A 21714-nucleotide genomic window follows, 5' to 3' on the forward strand; every position below is an offset into this window, starting at 1 on the left:
TTAAAACAGTAGGCACACAGTATATTTAGAGGAAATTAAATTCTATCTTGATAAGTTACTACTTATTTGGATGATTTGGAGCTAGTACTTTCTTAGAAATATAAGAATATAACCCTGGGTTGGGGCTGTGGCTCAGTGGCAGAGCACTTGCCTAGCATGTGTGAGGCACTGGATTCAATTCTCAGCACCACATTAAAAAAATAAACAAATAAAGGCATTCTGTCCATTTACAACTACAAAAAAAAAATTTTAAAGAATGTAAATATTGCTTTAATGATGACAAATATATCTCTAATCTAGCCACTCAATTTCAAGGCCTGAAAGAATTATTGACAGCAGCTCTGGAACAATATCAGATAACTAAAAAGAGAATTTTTCAGTCCAAGAAGCAGATAATTTTCTAAGGTAATAATTATTATTCCAGCCGGGCACAGTGGCTCATGCCTGTAATACCTATAATCCTAACAGCTCATGAAGCTGAGGCAGGAGGACATGAGCTCAAAGCCAGCCTCAGCAACTTAGAGGGGTTCTAAGTAACTTAGTGCGTCCCTGTTTCAAAATAAAATATAAGGAATGAGGTATGTATGAAACTCACAGTGGTTAAGTGTCCCTGGGTTCAAACCCTGGTACCCAAAACAAAACAAAACAAAGAAACTTATTTTCCATTTAGTGCACATCTGTTTGAAATGTTTGTGGATAACATCGAAACCAACCGTACTTCAGTTTTTATGACAGGTAGGCAAGTATGCTGGATATCAATAATTTTCTTTAATAGAGAGTACCCTGTTCTTATTGGTAAATTACTGAAGGCTTTTGGGTACTTAAGAACCTAGTCAAATCAAGAGTAAGAGAAGCAGTATTTAAATAAATAACACTTTAGTTGTTAGGGTTGCAAATTTTCAATTGAGGAACAAAAAGTGTGCTCCACTTCAATGCTTCAGAGTAAATCTCATTAATGCTATTCACTGTTTGCTGAAAAGGAAATACAGGAATAAGAAAACACATTCTACAAAGAGGGGCCCCACCTTACCAGTATCAGAGCAGAAAGGCTGACCTAGAAGAAAAAATTTCCTTTCCTATGGGCCTGGAGGTGGCTAAAATGGCTAAACTGATAGCAAAAGCACGAAAAGATAACACTGTGTTGTGCTGCAGCTTCTAGTATCAGATCGAGGTAGACAGCAAACTCCAGCACACACAAATGAAACACAGAGGATATCTCATCAAGGACATGTAAACCTTAGGAAACACAAGCCATGAAGCTCAAGACAAGAAAACAACAATAGCAAACAGAAACAAAACAAAACAAAAATGCCAACAAAAAATCTTCAAGGTCCTCTCCCCTCAAAAATGGAACTACAAGAATATGCTCCACCCTTGTTGCTAAGGAGCACTAAATTGCCTACATAAGAAACTTTCAAAATGAATGTTTTCAGCAGGTTTTACTCTTGTGTGGCATAAAGGACCATCTCTTATTGATAAGATTTCCTGTGTATAGAGACAGGAAAGCCTGGTTTAAAAACCAAGCAGAAACAACCCTCATGCTGGTTAGCGTTTGCCTTTAATTGTTAGAAATCACATATTAAAAGTGAAAGGTAAAACAAAGGGTTTTGATAATATGAGTAGCCAAATGTCTTTCATTCTGCAATCAAAGAAAATGTTCCTAGATTTACCTAATATTGCCATTTTTGCAACAAAATTGGAAAAGAGCATCCTAATGTGGAAAGCTACTCATTCTTCCTAAATCAATCAGAATATTACATCAAGATTAATGACTACGGGGGTGGGGGGGTTGGGGGGTGATGGAGGTGTGGCTCATCGGTAGAGCACTCGCCTAGCATGTATAAGGCCTTGGGTTTGATCCATAAATAATATAAAGGTATTGTGTCCAACGACAACTAAAAAACAAATATTTTTTTAAAAAAAGATTAATGACTGCTCTAAGTCTACTTTAAGGGAACAACACAAGATTCCTTAAAACTTTTCACTTTTGGTTCTGTTTTCTGGCTGATTCTGTGCATGAGTAATTTGGGGAAATCCATTGTTTTAGATGATTGCCATTACAATTTAAATGAGAAATGATAATGAATATTGGACCAGCATGTCCTGGTACCTGCTGTTCTCTCTCCTGGTCTATCCTAAAAAATTACATCTTTTAAATCTCAGCTTTTATAGACCTCTTTGGAAAGTCCTCCCTAACTGTACATCCCCAAGATAGCATCCAGTAATCCGTCTCAACATTTCAGTCCAGCTCTGTGCAGATCACTACTACTATAGCATTTATTACCCTATGGAAACGATTTCTCCATCCCTCTTATTAGAATGGCAGCTTTCTGAGACTAGACTCTATGTACCACTTATTTGGTTTTCTGTTTGTTTTGGTATTGGCCATTTTTACCCAGAGGTGCTTATTACTGAGCTGCATCCCAGACCTTTTTATTTTATTTTGAGACAGGGTCTGGCTAAGTTGCTGGACTGGCCACAAACTTGTGATCCTCCTGTCTCAGCTTCCTGAGTCACTGGGACTACAGGAATGTACCACCATGCCCAGATATATTACTTATTTTTGTATCTCTACTACATCAAAGTTCTGGTACATAAAAATGCTTCAGGAGCATAATAAATAGAAGAAAGAGGAAGAAGCAAAGTGTTAGTAACCAGCAAAGATTTGTTGGAATCTTTCAAAGTAAAAAGTTAGGGAAAAACAAAAAAGAACACTGGTATCCCTTCATACTGCTAATTTAGTAAGAACAAACAGTTTTGTGCTCCCAAAGCATGTTATTTAAACATGTAATATTTAAAACCCCAGTGCATGTGGGGCTTTCTATTTTTCAAATGAAAAGTGAGGATGGGGGTGCTTCATAAGTGATTTTTCACTTAGAAGAACTGATTAGTAGCAGTCAACACTTACATAATGATCTTCAAATTCTAAGTCCAAAAGGTTCTTTTCAACTACACCACTCTGGCTCCTCAGTAGAAGGGTTTTACTACATATTTTTTTATATATATGGAATTTTAAATATATATATTAGTGGGCTATAATGAACTGAATTATGTTAAACTTAAATGTAAAAATGTTTAATTTCTATTTGCTGGAACTTATGGATGTGCCTTTATTTGGAAATAACATTCTTTCAGATAAACAAGATGAAGTCAGATTAGATAAGGGTGGGCTCTAAATCCAATGTCTGATACCTTTTTAAGAAAAGAGAATCATTGTTACTGCTAATTTCTACTAACATTTGTTTAAAATGGGAGTTCAGAATAGATACACTTTTAATTCGAATTTCAACTGTCTTTGCACTAAATAAAATTCATCATATTCTTTAAAAAAAAAAAAGACAGAGAGAGAGAGATTCGGATGCAGAGACACAGTAGACACACGAAGCGGGGAAGGGGCATGTGACAATAGAGGCAGAGATTGCTGGAATGCATCCGGGAGCCAAGGAATGCCATGGAGTGAGAGCATCAGAGAGGCTACCTCAGAGTCACAGAACCAGTCCTCCTCAGAGTATCCAGAAGGAACCAACCCTGCCAACACCTCGATTTCAACCTCTAGCCTCACAAACTGTGAGACTCTTTTCTGTTGTTTCAAGTCGCAGATTTGTGATAATTAGTTCCGGTAGCCCTAGGAAACTAAGGGCTATTGTTTTAACTACAACATCAACAATATTTATACAATAAGACTTAGTAGTTTAAGTGACTCATTTTGTATGACATGTCTTCTCTAACCTTACCTGGAAGGACAGGGAAACTGAAGAAAAAATTTAAAAGAAATATTTACTAATTTTAGAGTTATATTGATATTGAATTACTATGTTTGCCTGTATACATTTTGAAAAGTGAATCCATTTAAATGAAATTTAAAAATAAAAAAAATTAACAGTAAGATGGTAACACTTACTTGTTCAGGCATTCCCCCATATGGATTGTTTCCTGCCATTCTGGAGCTGTATAATAAAACAAAACAAAACTGTAACACTGGGGTGAACCTTAAAAATTCCATCAACATGATATGCTAAACTGTAAATTCTATTAAGATTAAACACAATCCTTTTAAAGACCTTTAGAAGGAGGACATGGTATAGTTCCCCTTTGATATCTAAATCTAACAGCAGGGCGATTGCATAATTAAGGAATTGCCACTTATGTATGATACGGAACTTCTTGCTGAGCTCACACAGTGTCCTGAGTTTGGTACAACTGGTCTACATCCTCTCTATAAAAACTATGGATACTTGAGGCCATTTCTTTGTATCACCCTCTAAACTTCAAGAATTTACAGTTTTGGCTTTTATGTATATTATTTTTTGGCCCTCATGAACTCTGTGATGTTCTAGAACTGTCTCCAAATTTTCTGCAAGTCACCCCAGTTGAGAAGTTCAAAGGGCCTGATCAGAGTTTTGCATAGCACCGCTGAGGACGGCTACAGTCTGCCAGGCTCTGTCTTCTATTGCATTCCGTCGAAGCCATTTTCCTGCCACTGTCAAAGTGGAATAGAAACTCTGTAATATCAAAAGTATAATTAAATACACAAAAATAAGAGCCCTTCTTATCAAGGCTATGGATCTCAATTTATTTAACTCCAGCCAGGTATTAATACACTGCAGGCCCTAGCAATCTTGTTTGACGCTGGGAGTCCTGATAACATGAAAATGATCGGATAAAGATAGTACCTAAAATCACGTATCATTAGGGATTTACTTAATTCAGAGATATCCTTTCATTATTTTAAATATAGGTTATTTAGTTGAAATTTATTTAGATCAAGTTTAAGTTACGTGACATGAAAAAGGTGTTTTCAAAAGCAAATATTAATTTCTGAGACAAATTTACAATTTTTTCCACAAAGCCTATAAAGCACGAAAGGGCACCTGGGACTGCAGCTGAGAATGTTGTCTACCAACAAGTGCTCTCTCCTGTTCCACAGCAGAAGGGGTGGAGGAGGGACTGTGACAGTTCAGCAAGAATTGCCCCATACTTCCCGGGTTAGAGATGGCCATTTGACAAAATGCTCACCAGTGGAAAGTCATAACTACTGTGGACTTAAGGTCCTTGAGAAACTCCCTCCATGTTTTGCTTCTCTTTCCTAATGGATAAAACCCAGATGAGGCTTCTACCATGCAGGTAACGATTAACAGCCTAGCAGATGGCTGATAAGTAGGAGGTACCAAATCTGGGTCCCTGAAAGACACCATGAGATAGAACCTTTGACTAACCCAGCAGCTCATTCTGGTGGTGATATGGGAAAGAAACAAACTTCTCTGTTCAAACTTGTACTGTCAAGTCTCAGTTTAGCTCTTACCTCTGACTACTTCATCTACTACTCCGATAAACACAGAAGCCTCAAAAGAGAAACCTGATTTCCAAAGAAATCCTCTTTTGCTAGAACACTGAATGACTGATGGAAGAGACAGCTTCCTGAGAATTCTCAGGGGTGCAAGGCAGAGTCCAACTCTAACAAAAGGGAAAAGAACAGCTCCCGGTCTATAGAACAGGAAGTCCAGGCAGATTGGCAGGAAAATATTTGCTTTCTACAAGAAATAGTGAGTGCAAATATTCAAACAGGTGCAATTAAATACATATCTATTAAGGTAAACAGTTTAAAAGAGAAAATTGACTTGATATAGTAAAGAGAAATTAAGTAATTCAAAATTCAAGGGTTCTTTCATGCCTGGGTGGGTAACCTTGATTAATTAACTAACTGTGGCTGTTATCTCATTTGTAAAAATGAGAGATTTGGATGGAATGGAATTTTGAAAAGGGTAGGACTTTGTTGAGCTTGGAATATGTGCTAGCTAATAAATGGCTATCCAAAGAATACATGCTCTAAGTCATAATATTCTTTGGTAAACTTGAATTTTTGTATGCATTTTTAAGTGGATATCTACATTAAAACTCTGCATACATATTTTTGATAATCATATTTCTATATTAAAGAATCATAAATTTCAGTTACATGGAGAATACCAGTAAAAAAATGTTATATTGAAATTGTGTGCTAATATCAGTTACAACAATCTTTTTGAAAACCCTTAAACTTAGACCACCCCAGGAGCCCAAACTTTCACAAAAATTTTTAAAAATATTATTTTCATTTGAGACTTTCCATTAATCTGGGGTGGTGTCCTGATTCTTTCCAAATAATCTTGACCCAGAGTCTTCCAAAGTAGAGGTGAGATGGTTGACTTATTGAACCAACAGAACCCATTCAGTTACCTATATGGCACTGATTTATGTATATAATAAAACTGTTGATGGTTTCATATAACTTTAAGTGTGGATTTAACATAAAGTAGCCTTCACTGTAACTTTAAAAAGTTAACTCAACTTCCTTTAGCAGAACTGACACAGATTAAGTATCGTGATCACATATTGTAGAGAAAGCCTTAATGAAGAGCTCCAAATTATAGGTATGTGGACAAACCACCAAATTAAATAGTCTTCCCTCCAATAACATCCCACTACAAGATTTATGCACTACTGCATACCTATAAAAAATAGTTTTAAAAACCCTATAGCAACTTGAGAGATACCTGAGTGAATGTTAAAAACTGAACTTGTACCACCTTTAAAGTTAGCTGAATTCACTGAGAAGAACTGAGAGGTAAGAGCTACTCCTTGGGTGATGTCAATGCTAATTCAAATTTTAAAATAAAATGTCAAAAGAAACCAAGAATCATTTGGAAAGGATGAATCATAAAGTAATATTTGCATTAATTGTAAAAGCAGGTTTTACTTCTAAAATGTTGAAATACCAACTAAGCTTTTAGAACTGAAGGATTTGAAAAAACCAGGGAAAGCCCCTTCAGTCCCCCCAGTCCCCAGACCTTCCCCTCGCTTTCCTTTTGCTCACTTCTGTGCTTTTGAGGAAGGACCCTGAAACAGAAAAGCAGATACTGAGTCGTCTGGGGAGAAGATGGGTCTAATCTCTGCATCTCTCCCCCCCCCACAACAGTGAGGTTTTTTAGGAAGATTTTCATACATGAAAAGAGAAACAGAAAATGTAACTAGCTAGCAACAAAGAAAATATCCAGTGAACTGTTATTTTTCTATAGGAAAAGCAAAAGGTTACAACTACCCTAGTTCTGAATATGTGATGAGTTCAATGAAATACCCAATGGGTTACTTTCTACACATCTGTGACGCCCACCCCAACACCTCAGGGGCTTCTCTCTGAAGAAAACTAGACTGAGTGCATTAACTTAAATTTTTTCAAATTCATTAAAATTATTTCATGACTTACTATGGCTCATAATTTTCAGTTTGAAAAACAGAATTTTAGGTGCCATCCAGAAGATACAGTGGGAATTAGATGAAGTATCTCTTTATTCAAGAGTATATTCAGCCACAACACACACAATTTATGTTCAATTTTAGTATGTCATCTTGCATAGCAATAAGGATGAAACTCATAAGAAATAAAGTTGACTTTTCACCATTTCTGTAAGGTAATAAATATATAAAGAAAAAGAAATCTGCTGAAGCCTCTTTTTACATAGGAATTTGTTAGAAAAAGCATGATATAAGGTAATGCACATGCACACTGCATATAATGTAAAACATTCAAGTAACAATAACTTTTCTTTCTGTAATTTCAATTTCAGGAATTATCTGAGCAAGTACACAAAATAAAAAGTAAGTATAAGGATAGTCACTGCAGCAAATAAACTAAAAACAATCTAAATGTCCTTTGGTAACAAGTTGTTTAACAGTTGCCTAACTGTTAATGAATAAGTTAAATATTATGCAACTGTTAAAAACAATAATACAGATATATAAAATGACATGAAAACATTCATTTAGTTATATATTGCTATATTTTAATTTTCTAACTCAATTATATAATTGGAAATATATCCTTAACAGGAAAAAGAACACAATAAAATTAATAAACTTGTCCTGAATTTAAAGTTTAACTTTGACATCTTTTTTTTTCCAAAATTAAAGAATTCAGTTTATCAGTTTAACTTTGACATCTTAATGATGACATATAGTGAATAAAACATCAAGTATGAATGAGCCCAAAATTTCTAAGTACTCCTGGAATTCTTTCATAAGAAATACCATAGAAAAAAATTTAACTTTAAAATGTCTGTTCATTTACATCTTGCTGATACTATATGGAGCTAGAAATGATGAAAGATAAGTTGACAGTAGACTTGTTTTTTTCAGAAGAGATGATTTCCAAAAATTTTAGAAAAGAATAATTATTTGCATGCTACCATACTGAGATATGTATAGACACAGTTTTCATTTTTTCTACTCCTCTCTGCATTTTTATACTGGTATTGTTTCATTTGGGTATAATGTGACCAACTAAAATGTGGAATATCTACCTAGTGAATACAAATACATCATCAGCACTGGTAAAGATAAGGTCCCTGTTGAGGATGGAATGTCAACCTAACAGGGATGGCAGACACACAGAAAATATTCAGCTGGTTAATTCATGCAAAGCCTATTAGCACAGTGAATGATTTCCTAGCAAATGTTAGCCATTTTAGTAGAAGAGCATAATAATCTGTTCATAAATTATTAAAATAGCAATACAGACAGCAGAGTTTTAAGTATTCTGAGAAGAATCAAGTATTTTATTTCTTTTCCATCTACATTTACAGGTACACTGCCATATTATTTCTCTAAAGTGATTATGTGTCACTGCTGAATAAAATGTTTGCATTTTGTCCCCAGGGGACATCTGGCAACCAGGAGTCATTTTGTGCTGTTGTGGGCGGTCCTAGTTGATTTTAGTGTACAGAGGCTAGAGACACCACTAAACCTATAATGCACAGGACAGCCCCTCACATTAAACGATTTCCCAGCTCCAACTGTTAATAATGCTGAGAAGAAACCCTGATGAATGCTATGGCACCAGGACAGTACTTCAGTTCACACAGAGTAAGAACTAAACTGTACTGACTACCTCCCATGAGAAAGGAACTGTAGACAGTGCTTCACATGTTTCACTTACTTCTCACATTAATCCTGAGGAGTACTGATTGCCCCGGCTGAGAAACTGAAAATTAGAGAGACTAAATCATTTGCTCAGGCCGACAGAGTAATGCTGGCTAATCTGTCTACTACCACTTTTATTGGAGGTAGATGTGATTTTCTTCTTGACTTCATTATTTTAATACAGATCTTTGCTCCAGGTCTCCCAAGTGCTCTACTTGGAGCTGGTCTACTTGCAATGGTAGCTGCTATAGCTGGAAACTTACAAATAGAAACTCACAGGACCATTCACCTGTGCTTGTGGAGAAGTGGCTGCTGACTCCCATGATAATAGCCAACATCCATTCAAGTTGTTTTTTCAGGGAAGGTCCTCAGGAGAAGAGTGTAAGGAACTGGTTTAAACCAGCCCCCAAAAATCAACCCCTCTTCTAGATGTCCTGGAAAGAACTTGCTCTTTACAATCTCACTATAATGCTATATTTGCCCCAGAAGCTCCCAATTCACCATTTTTGAACATATGAAGAAGCATGATCTCAAAATGCGCTTTCATAGAAATGTGTGCTCTTTGACATACAGACAAGTCTCCCCAATTAGATTCCCTTGCCTCCTTTTTGGGGGAGATACCACTTCGGGAGTCACCCCATGCTCTCCTTACTTGCTGCAAACCTTCTTTCACTCTCTGATTTCCTGGTTGTGCTCATTGGCTCTGCACCCAGAAAACAGCAAAGCCTTAGTTAACACATTATTTGATTCAAGTAGCATAGCCTGAAAAGCAGAATAAGACTCTGACAATGTATGAAATTCAAATGAGTTATTTACAAGAAATCAAATGTGAAAATAAAAACACCAAATAATATCAGTTCAAGTGATATTTTAAACATATATGCACATATGAAAACACGTGTAAACATACATTTTATATATATATATATATATATATATATATAGAGAGAGAGAGAGAGAGAGAGAGATAGATAGATAGATATGTGGGGGGGGGGATGATATCTATATCTATGTATCTCTATTCATTGGTAAATTTCAAAGGAGAATAAAGAGATTCTCTCTGAAACATGTCTGTAGGAAAAACATACTCACTGACCATATTATAAAAATACATACAAATTTAAAGCTAAATTTGAGCTGTGCCAGTATTGGCAGCCAAGAGGGGAAAGCCGGTGGCTGTTGTGGCACATGCTGTGCACTGTGTGACAGGTTTATTTGAAATGTTACCTGGATGTTTTCCTTCCTTCATTAGTTTACTCATTCATTAAAAAACAGTTATGCCTACTGTGTCCGTTTCCAAAGACATGATGCTACACAATAAGAATAACATAGTTCCTGTACTCACAGAACTTACAGTTGTGGTAGAATGAAATAATGGTCACATTTTTTTTTTTTACACTCACCCAACAGAAGGAAAAATATCTATGTCTCCATGCCTTGAATCTTGGCAGTTCTGTAACTAGCTCTGACCAAGAGAATGAAGGAAAAGTGTGGGTACTGCACACTGGTTTCAAAAAGCCTTGCAGTGATCACATTCTTTCTCTCTTGGAACACTGCTGCTGTGTGAACCAGCCTGGGCTAGCCCACTGGAGGATGAGAGACCATATGGAGCAGAAAGGGGCAAGGCTGGCTGAGGCTCCCCTCAACTAAGCAGCACAGGCTGAGCAGGCGAAAACTTCAGAGATCAGCCAGGCAAGTCCAGACAGATGATTATACAGCCCACAGACTTGGAAGAAATAACGAATGCTGGTGTTTCACTTTGCTTTGGGGTGATTTCTTATGCAGCAGAAGTTAACTAATGTAACAGTTTAGTAAGTAGGAAGATGAACAGGTTAAAAAAAAAAGTGCAACCTAGTAAGTGTTAAGGGAAACGGAGAGTATATGGGGCATGAGTTAGTTATCTTGGTAATACAATTCAGTAATTACACTCCTGCACTGACTGGCTTTTATTCTTATTGTCTTATTCAATTCCCAAATGAACAGAAGAAACAAGTAGAGTTCGTCAAAAATACTTTGCTGTGAGAAAAAAATTAGAACTGTTAAAATTTTCAAAGTGCAAATACTATTAAGTCACTTTTAGCATTAAGTAATGATGACATTATAAAATAAGTGATGGTGTTTTAAATTCCCTCCGCTTTCTAATCTCTAAAGCCAATTTATCATTTCTTTTTTCTTTTTTTAAAATATATTTATTTTTTAGTTGTAGATGGGCACAATACATTTATTTATTTATTTTATGTGGTGCTGAGGATTGAACCCAGGGCCTCGCACATGCTAGGCAAGCGCTCTACCACTGAGCCACAATGCCAGCCCCCAATTTATCATTTCTGATGCAGTAAACCCTATTCTTGACTCCCCAATTTCTGCCAATATGTCATTCTCAAACATCCAGTCAATAACCAATTTCTGCTGATTCTTTTTCTTCAAGTTGTGTCTTGACCTTCCTTTCCTGTCCATTTCCACTGGCACACCCTAGGTGAGACCTTTATTGCCTCACCCTGAATCACAATAACAGCTTCCCTACTGTTCTTCCTCACCACAGTCTTTCTTACAAATCGTTCATATTTTTGCTATATTACTTAAAAGATTAAGTCCAAGGAACACAATCACACAATCATCATATTATGTTAAATGATATTATAGTATAAGCATATTATAGCATCACTTATTACCATGTTCCAACCAAAACTATTACTTCAGGCAGACTGGTTATTCAAAAACGTCTTGCTCATTTCCATCTCTTGTGTTTGTTTAGTGTGCCCTACATCCTGAAATGCCATCTTTCCTATCTAAGTATTACCCACTCTTCAAGGCTCTACTCAAATCCGACCTTAACCATTAAACCTTGTACTTTTCCTTATAATTTATAGCCCTGTAATCCACATTAGGTCTAGAACACTCACAGTCCTGGTAATTCTACACTTTACAGCACATGTTCTACTGCAACTTAATTTTTCCTATATATTTAAAATCTTCTCAAGGGAGTATAAGTGCCTAAAAAATGTAAATGGGAGTTTTGCTCTTCTGTACTTCCCAACCAGTGGACATAAGTATTTTTGATTAATATAGTATTAACTGTAAGAAGCATTGAAATATCAAATTTGTGAAAATATTGACTCCTGGTTTTGATCATGACAGATTAACAGTTATCTGAACTTGTTCCTTTACCATGTTCAACTGCAAAACTACACAAAATACTTAATGCAATAGGTTAAGACACTGAACAACAGATATCATAGTGCTATATATCATAGGCTATCAGCTCCAAGTCCATCCTTACTTTTTGAACCATGGTCACTTTCTTAACCATTATACATGGAGTAGAGCCCAAACAGAGAGCAGCAATGTCACAGAAAAGGTTTACAACAGGAATAAGAGCCTCAGAAATCTGCATAGAGGTCACCTCTAGTCTTTAGCCAAATATTAAGCTATGCTAATGCAAGACAAGACCCTGAAAAGCCAACTAAAAAGCAAATATTCACGATATAAGAGTTGAATTCAAGAGGTTACATGGTGCTGAGAGACAATGAAATTGCCACATCCCAGGGTGGAGAGACACTGCTGAACATTCTAAGCATTCAGTTGTGACAGCTCAAAAACCATGCAATGAGAGTTAGGAACACACCCTAAAATTACAGCTATTCTAAATCCATCTTATAAAACCAGTTGATTAACCAGTAAACTTATTGCCTATTACTACAAACTCAACACTGCATAATGGAAGACAAAAACACAAGCTTTCCACAGTGTAATATGTAAAGGCACAATTAAAAATTATAAAGCCTGCAAAGAAACAGAAACATATGACCCAGAAGAAAAAATACGAAACAAGTAGTGAGATTAGCAATGAATGATTTCAAAATAGTTAACAACAATATATTCAACAGTGTAAAGGCAAAGATGGACATAATGAATGAACAGATACAGAATTTTAGCAGTAATAAGCAAACTTTTTTTTAAGAACTAAATGGAAATTCTAGAACTGAAATGAAATTTCAGCAAATGGATTTTTCAAGAACTTTGATAACATAGAAGAAAGAATTAATAAACTACATCAATAAAAACTCTCCAACTTGGAACATGGAGAGCACGCAGAAAGAAATGAAGACTTGCTTGAGTGGTCTGGGTCAAAATATCAAATAGTTTACATATTTGTAATTTAGAATCCCAGGAGGGGGAAAAAAGATAGGGCAAATATTTGTACAAATAATGATTGAGAATTTTCCAAAGCTTAATTTTTAAAAATTGGCCTATTATCTAAGAATCTCAAAGATTCTCATGTTGGAGAAAGATAAATAAAACTATGCTTAAGCATATTATAGCCAAACTGTTGAAAACTAATGCTAAAGAAAAAAAATCTCCAAAGTATCAAGAGATAAGAAAGGGCAGCCTAAGACCAGGCACAGTGACATATGATTGTAATTCCAGCTACATGGGAGCACAGGACCAGCATTAGGTGTCTGCTGAGAGATGCATCCTCCAAAGGGAAGAACGCTGTGCTTCACATAATGGAGAGTGGAGGAGCAAGAGGAAATGCACTCCTTCCTCATGAGGAACCCTCATGACCTCAACACCTCTTAAAGGCTCTACCTCTCATTACTATCACATTGGTCATTAAGTTTCAACATGCGAATTTGGAAGGGGATACATTTTAAACCATATTAGTAAGAACACTATAAGATTTAGGAACAACACCATGAATCAAATGAACCTAAGTCCATGTACAGAACACCACAACCTTTGCAGAATACACACTCTCTTTGAGAGCACATGGAATATTCCCAAAGACAGACCACACACTGGGCTATAAAACAAGTCTCCATAAATTTCAGGTAAAGCATACAGAGTATGGGCTATGGTTTGGCTAAGGGCCTTCCAAAGGTTCATATGTTAAAGGCTTTGTCCCCAAGGGTGGTAGCATTGGAAGGTGGTGAAACTTTTAGGAGGTAGGGCCTATTGGAAAGTCCTTAATGTCACTTTAAGGAGATCGTGGGACCCTGGCCCATTCTTTCTTCTCTTTTGCTGCTTGGTTGATGGGTAAGTGGTTTTCACAGCCACATGCTCCTACCCTGAGTACTGTCTTGTTAGAGACCCCAAATAATAGGCCCACCTGATTGGGAACTGGAGCCTCCAAAATCATGAATTAAAATAAATCTTTGCTTCTTATAAGTAAATTACCTCAAGTATTTCACTACACTGATAGCTGACTAATACAGTATATTACCTAAACATAATGAAATCAAATCAGAAACTAATAACAGTAAGACACCAATAAAATCCCCAAGTATATATGTAATGAAGTCAAAGGAGAAAATGTGCCTCTTAGAATCAATTAAACATAATAAATATAACCTCATTTGCCCTGTCTGAAAAAAACAACAAAAACATTTAAATTCTTGCCCTATCATGTTCACTATAACCAAGGGGGACAGGGATTTTCTGAGTGAAGTGATTAGAATGCATTCCAAGTGTTCCATAAGAAACAAATCTTTGCCTATGGTTGTGTTCTTAATCACAGCTAACATTCATAGGATCAAAAAGATGTTTTGGACACATTTTAATTACTGTGTCATTTATATCAAATGGCAGATTCCATTCTAAGTGAAATTCATTTTTATTAATGTTATAGTAGGACAACCTGCTGAGAATAAATTGTACAGCTGTAGAAGCTCTATGGATTATAATAAATTGGGTAAAAACCTGTGTTATCACTTAAGTAACTCTTGATACAATCCTGCTTTCCATTTCCTCTAAAAAACCAATTCAATGCATCTATTTATGATTTGAAGTCTTTCGTTCAGGTGTCACTAAAAAAAGGTTTGATATACTGGACTTTGTTCTGACCTTTTGCTTCTGCATTTCTAATGTTACAGGTTTTCTCCTTCCCTAAATTTAATTTTGATGTCCGGCCTTTGCCTTGAGTACCATTTTTAAGTATTTATATTATCAGATTAAGGTAGAAGCAGACCTCATGGATTATGCGTTAAGAGACTAGAATTCTTTTGTTCAACTATAAAGAAACAAATCCTATTCTCTTGACTCTGAATATGATTTATTTTGGATTTTCATCTTATTAACCCTCAAAAACCTACAAAAATATATCCTTTGTTTTTTAACAGTGCTAGAGATGGAACCCAGAGCCTCACACAAGCTAGACCATGCTCTACCACAGAGCCATATTCCTCAACCCCTTGTCCTTTGTTTTAAAAGAAAATGATTCATCATGTGAACCAGCAATGTTTGGTTCTATGTCTATGGCTACCATGGGCCTGGATCCAGGGAGAAAAGGCTCCCTTGAGGGAACAATCACAGCCACTTGCTCCTATCCTGAGTACTGAGTACAGCAAAGACCTTCCAATTACACATATAAAAATTTAATGATTTGCATGCATCAAAATCAGGCCTTATGCAGGGAGCTCTCAGTCCTTAGATCCAGTTATGAGGCCCTTTCCACACCGACCACGGACTGATGTAGATAAACCCTTTAGGAAGAGATGAACTACACTGTCATACATCTGAGAGTCAGATGTGCATCCTTATTTCTTCCAAGTCTCTTTGTCAGTGACCCTGACAACTTAGCAATAAAGATAATTTTAGTCTTAAATCTATAAATGATAAATTAATGTGAAATGTGATTTGTTCTATATACATTTTTTTTTACTAATGTCTTAGGCAAAAAACAAAAACAAAAACAAAACAAAAAAAAACACAACATTCTGTTTGATGAGGAATATCTGAACTGATTGTAGGGTCTTTATCCATAGCAGAATTCTTATTTGTGTGAAGCTCATTATTGGCAGTTCAGAGTTATTAATTCATTCAGTGAACTCTTGATAGTCTTATGAGTCATGGAAGTAATGTACACGTAATCCAAGAGTCATTCATGGAAACTTTCAGATGAGCGGAGGGTGCGGTCCTGAGTAAGAAGGGGCAGTAGGGGGCTTTTGAGGTGTGGCGATGTTCTACTTCTTGACCACCACCTAGGTTAAGCGTCTCAGAGTGAGACAACCCATTAAAGGTGCACCATTGCGATCTGTGCACTTTTCAGTTAGGTGATTCCTCAACTTCAAAAAATGATTACGACAAAAGAAAAATTTAAAAACAAGAAGCATTACATGACCTAAGCTCCCTGATGGTCTAAATTTCTGTCCTGTTCAACACTGTGTTCCCAGTACTTAGAACTGTGCCTGGCACATAAAAAAACACTCAAATGAATTACTGCTGAAAAACTAAAATCCTACTTATGTTAATTTCGTAATTTAATCATTTTACACACACACACACAGATGCATAAAATATCCTCTTGTACAATAAATATATGTAATTTTTATTTTTCAACTGTACTGTGATAAAGCTGGAGAAAATAAAGGAGAAAATAGTAAAAAAATTTCTACTACATAAGGATGGGAACACATAAATAATCAAAGGTTCCCTTACTCTACACCTCTTCATACTGCCAATCTGGCTTTTCAGAGATACTAGCTTTTTAACACTCATAATTTTCTGTGTTTGGTTTATCTGATGGATCTATTCACATATCCAATAATTTTATATCTTTTCTCTTGACTTATCAATTGTAGACATTCCTTCTATGACAGATGAGGAGTCAGCTCAGACCACTATCACTTTCCCTTTTTCCTCCTCCAAATAAAGTTATAATTAATGAGACCTAGCATTGATCTGGAGTTGAATATTTAATTTTATATTCAATTTCAGTCTTAAGTTTGCCATGACTTTCTTTAGAGAAATATAAATAAGAGAATAGTTAATAATAAAATATCTGGATGTCAGGAAAAAACTAGATTGGGACCAAAGATTATAATTATTATCCACAAAACAGACCATTGATCATATCTTTATATTGATAATGAAGAATGGACTTTGCAACTACTCATGAATTTTTCTTAAGTCAATCTATCTCAATACAGCAAGAAAATTTGAAGTCTTCCAACTAATGTAATTACATCAAAGAAACAAATTATTTTAGAGGTAGATGCCCATTTAATCTAACCCTCTCATTTTTTTTTTCCACAGAGAAGTTAACCACTCGCCCAGAGCCACAGAGCTTAATTAGTGGCATCGTTTCCCAATATTTTATTCAGTTACTGAATAAGTAAATAAGATAAAATGTAAATAAGATAAACCCTGCCCTGAAGATGTTTCATTTTTTGGAACAAATAACAGACTGGGACAGTGCAATTCCTGATGCTGAGATGAGGGAGAGTGAGAAAGGAGGATGGCAGAGGTGGTGATGCTTGACTAGACCTGAAGGTTGCAGTCAGCAGGAGGGCTGGGGAGGGGAGTTCTCACTCAGGGAGGGCATAAGCAAAAGCATCCAAAGAAGAGAAGGAGGATAAGGACATGACAGCTGATAGAGAGGACTTGGGGATAGGTGAGGAGTAGGGGCGGGAGGTGAGGTATGCAGGAATCCACTTGTAAGGACAACTGAGATTCACTTCAGAAATTAAAGACAATGACCTGGTCAGATTTGTACGCTAGAAAGTTCACTCTTACACAGGAAAGAAAGATGCACCAGGAAGCAGGAGACGATGCATCAGGAGACATGGCAGAAACAGGAAGAGAGGGATGCTGGAGTTGAGAAGGCTGACTTGATAGGACTTGACAGACTGAAGGAGTGTATAAAGAAGGGCTCTGAGACTGCTAGCTTGGGAAACCCACTGCAGGGCCCACAGTGGGCTACCAACTGCATTCCCTAATGTGCTGGGATAACAATGCTGGCGATAAATTTAATATTGCATGTTGATGAGGACATCTTCATGAACATACCTGAGTGCCTTAGCAATCAGATCCTTTTCTAGACTTGCCTGGAATGGCTGGACTTCTCCAGTTTAACAGATATTTAGTAAATACAGAACAATCACCTAAAAAACCCTCACCTTTCAACAGGAATTAGACTACTTCTCCAAACAACTTGGACTAACTACTCCTATTTGGTTATTACAGTAGACTTTCTAAAAGAAACAGAATACTTTCCTCACCCATCATAAAAAAGAACCATAATTGCAGGGTAAATGACTGATAATGTAATGTTCTAAAATAATCAGGAAATATTTAAAAGGTTCTGCGTGCTTGTTAAATTTAGTTAAATGTCTTAAATGGGAAATTGGGTAAACTCATGGAGAGAAACCATAAAAACATGTCAAATGAATGGTATAATATGGCACGAGAGCAAGGAAATACATTTAACTGTGGCCAGATACCATGTTTTTGAAATTAATTTCCCAGGTGAACTGATGTTTACTCAATCATAAGAGACTTCTAACATGCTCTTGGAGTACAGGGAGAGTGTCCATGGTTTTCAATTTATCTAAAATAGGATATTATGCCATGGAATGCCTGCAAAATGGTAATATTGATGGGCAACCTCTCTGTTCTTTTCACTCTAACCTCTTCCTTTAACCATGCAATATGTAAATGATCCTTTTCTCCGGAATTCTGATTTATTTATTTATTATTTATTTTGGTACTGGAGTTTGAGCCCAAGGGCTCTTTAACATCAAGCTGCACATCCTGACCCTTCTTATTTTTTGAGAAAGGGTCTCCAGAAATTGCTTAGGGCCTTGCTAAACTGCTGATGCTGGTTTTGAATCTGCAATTCTCCTGCCTCAGCTTCTCAGGTCACTGGGATTACAGGTGTGTACCACCACACCCACCTTCTGATTCATTTTCTAGATTATTTTCTCTTCACATTCAAGACTTAATTTTGTATATGCTCTCCTCTTAATCCTTTATCTATTCTTTTATTATCCTTTGTTTTGACCAAATCCATCAAGTCTCTTGGTTTAATAACACACACACACACCCCTAAGCAGACATATTACTTATATATCTTAATGTGTATTAGTAGCCTAAGAAATGCATGAATTAAATGAATAGGGTACAAAACTGCTATATTTTTGTTTCATTTTAATCTGTCTCCTCCCAGGCTTTCTGGTTGGTTTGAAATTAGCAATTTGTGCTCAGTTAAAAAAAAAAAAAACTTTTCCAATTCCTAGATTTTAATTCAGTTTTCAGTTTTGACTTTATGTAAATTGACGGTTTTATATAATCCCTTAAAGTATCTTCCTGAATATCTAATAAAGCAAAATTAAATTTGAGTTACTTTTATTCTTAACCTTCTTCATGTTTCTTCCTTTCCACTTCAAATTTCTTCCAATTCTTCCAACCTTATACATCATCTTGATTTTAATTTTCTAAGTCATAAAAGTGCTTGTCTTACATGCACAGCATTACACTACAACTGTAAATTGTAAAGGATTCTTCTCCTTTACCCTCAATACCATGCAAGGGATTAGACTACCTCTCCAAACAACTTGGACTAACTACTCCTATTTAGTTATTATAGTAGACTTTCTAAAAGAAACAGAATACATAACTCATTTAAAAGAAAAAGACAATGGACCTTATAAATCAAGTCTTAATGGCCAAACACCAATTTTGCAGGATTAACTCTACAAAATAAACCTATCCCTAAGAATTTATAGACAAAGAAGTTCTTCAAATAGCAATAAAACGTGTTAGGAATTTATGTTAAGACATCCAAAATTAGTCATTTTTTCATTCCTAAAATTCTCATCTTGGAGGGCATGTTTTCTAAGATAATTAAGTAATTTATTTTCACTATTTTAATTATTTGCAGGCTTGGGAAGAGAACCAGTAAATATACAGACTGATTAGGGAGTCTGCCATCACTTTAATTTTTCTTCTTTGCATGCCTGATATATGTTAGAATCAATATTTGGGGAAAATGAGGGATGAGTATGCTCTGACACTGAAATACGGTTTGCTAGTTCAAACCACATGACACATAATAAAAATAATACTTTTTGAAATGGCTGCTATTTTAACAAATAAAATGCATCAAAACAATAAAAAGTTATTTTTAATGTTCCAATATTTTCTCTAGAAATGTACTTAATTTATGCAGGTCTTGTTCTTTCTTTAGTTCAAGTTAGCAAAGAGTAAATCTATCCTAGAAACTTCAGTGAGCCTCATTTATCAAAATATTCCCATCAAAAAAAAGCTCAATGGCTTTATTAAGTCTACCATGAAATGTATGAATTGTCCATACACTTTTGAATAGCACTGTAAAGATTATGACAGAGTTATAGATTTGTTTGCTTTGTTTATGCCCAGAAGCTGAATTGATCATGTAATGGAACATAGAAAAATTTATCATTCTCTGATAGCCATCCCATGGGGAAGTAGAAGCAAGTGCTTGGATTATTTTATTACTCTAAGTAACAAACAATACAGCTATTCAAGTTCAGAGTATTTTTCAGTAATGACAGGTTAACAATGTACTTGTTATATATGTAGACATTTAATTTGTTGGCAACAAAAAAGATTTAATATACACATATGTATACACTGATTTGTATAACTAATTTTAAAAACTTGAATGTGTTTGTGAGGGATGCAAAGAGAGGTCAGGGTCAGAACAAGAATTAGGTGGGCAGGAAAGCTCAGTGAGCAGTGTTCAATGGCTCTGTCTTCCTCAAAGATTGTCTTAGGGCTCTCCCAGGGCACAACACAAGGATGGGAGTGTTGTCATTTTGTTCTTTTTTAGTCTGAATGGTATATTTCGTTTACAAATTGTGTCCACAAAGATTAAATGGTCAGATACAGGGTTTCAAGGTCAATTTTTTGAAAAAATTTCAACTGAGAAGTAATGTACAAACCTCACCATAAAGAGGCCAGGATTTTATAGTGTTGCAAAACCATTAAGCTATGAAAGTGGAAAGTACTGTAAACCCTGCTAACTGCCCATTTGTTTCTAAGGTTTCCCATCTAGAAATTCCAAAAGTCGCAGATTTATGGATGGCAAATATTTAATTCTGGAGGTCATAACACATTTTGTTTGTATTTTTTGGTCGATGAATTTACCTAAGTGTTAATAATCCTTAGATTAGAAAGCAGTATTTACAGCATTGTTTCCTTTTTTGGAGATGCTCATATTGAAACTGCATTTTCAATGGAGTTTAGAGAAATTCTAACTTTGCCAAAAAATAACATTTTTTTTTCTCTTGTACATGCACCATTTATCATTTCAATTACTTTACTGCCTTGCTTGACAAGTGCCTCTAAAACTTTGAAACTACAAAACCCTTTCCAGTTCATAAACTTCTATTTCAAAATGAAATGCTTCCTTTGGGAAGATACTGGGTACTTTTAAATAATTTACTTGTCCTACTAATCTTCAAGTACACTTTAGATAATATAATATCTAGGAGGCAATAAGTATGTTTTGGCTTCTTTCTTACCAGAAGGCAAGACAACTGTAATTTTTTTCCATACACAAAAGGATGCCCATTTTAAAAAGTGAAATAAAAACAACTTAAATGCATGCATTCATTCAACAGTTATTGCTCACTATGCGCCAACAAGCACAATGCTAAGTATTTCTTTTCAATCTAAATTAGATATTGCTTCTTTTTAGCTAGAACTATAGAATTTGATTTTTCAAATAGCTCTTTGTTTTTCTTTTTAAAATAATTTAGGTTCTTCAAAAGAATAAGTCATCTAAAATATTTACATTCTTCTTTAAAGTTTAATACTTTTTCACAGTTTCAAGAAATAGCATCTACAGATAGTTTAAAACTGCTGATATGTGTTGACAGCATGGATCAGAATAAGACCCTAATGATAAGGTTTTTGGTCTAAAGGTGAAAGAGAAATGAAAAATAATAAGCCAATTTATAATGGATAATTAAAACACAAATATCATTATTTCAATTT

At 35.5% G+C, this 21714-nt stretch overlaps 1 protein-coding gene across 2 annotated transcripts in view; it reads right to left on the bottom strand.

The window, feature by feature from the left end:
* Nfkb1 (nuclear factor kappa B subunit 1) overlaps positions 1–21714 on the bottom strand; it is a 126271-nt gene that overhangs the window by 100454 nt on the left and 4103 nt on the right. For both annotated transcript variants that reach the window (XM_046458762.2, XM_046458761.2), the window contains exon 2: positions 3902–3947. In XM_046458762.2, coding sequence (XP_046314718.1) covers positions 3902–3940 — 39 coding nt within the window. In that variant the 5' untranslated portion in view covers positions 3941–3947. The remainder of the gene's footprint in view (positions 1–3901; positions 3948–21714) is intronic.

The sequence above is a fragment of the Marmota monax genome, unplaced genomic scaffold, assembly GCF_021218885.2.
Source record: "Marmota monax isolate L192 unplaced genomic scaffold, Marmota_monax_Labrador192_F-V1.1 WCK01_AAM20220418_F8-fsc00002, whole genome shotgun sequence".
Lineage (NCBI taxonomy): Eukaryota > Metazoa > Chordata > Mammalia > Rodentia > Sciuridae > Marmota > Marmota monax.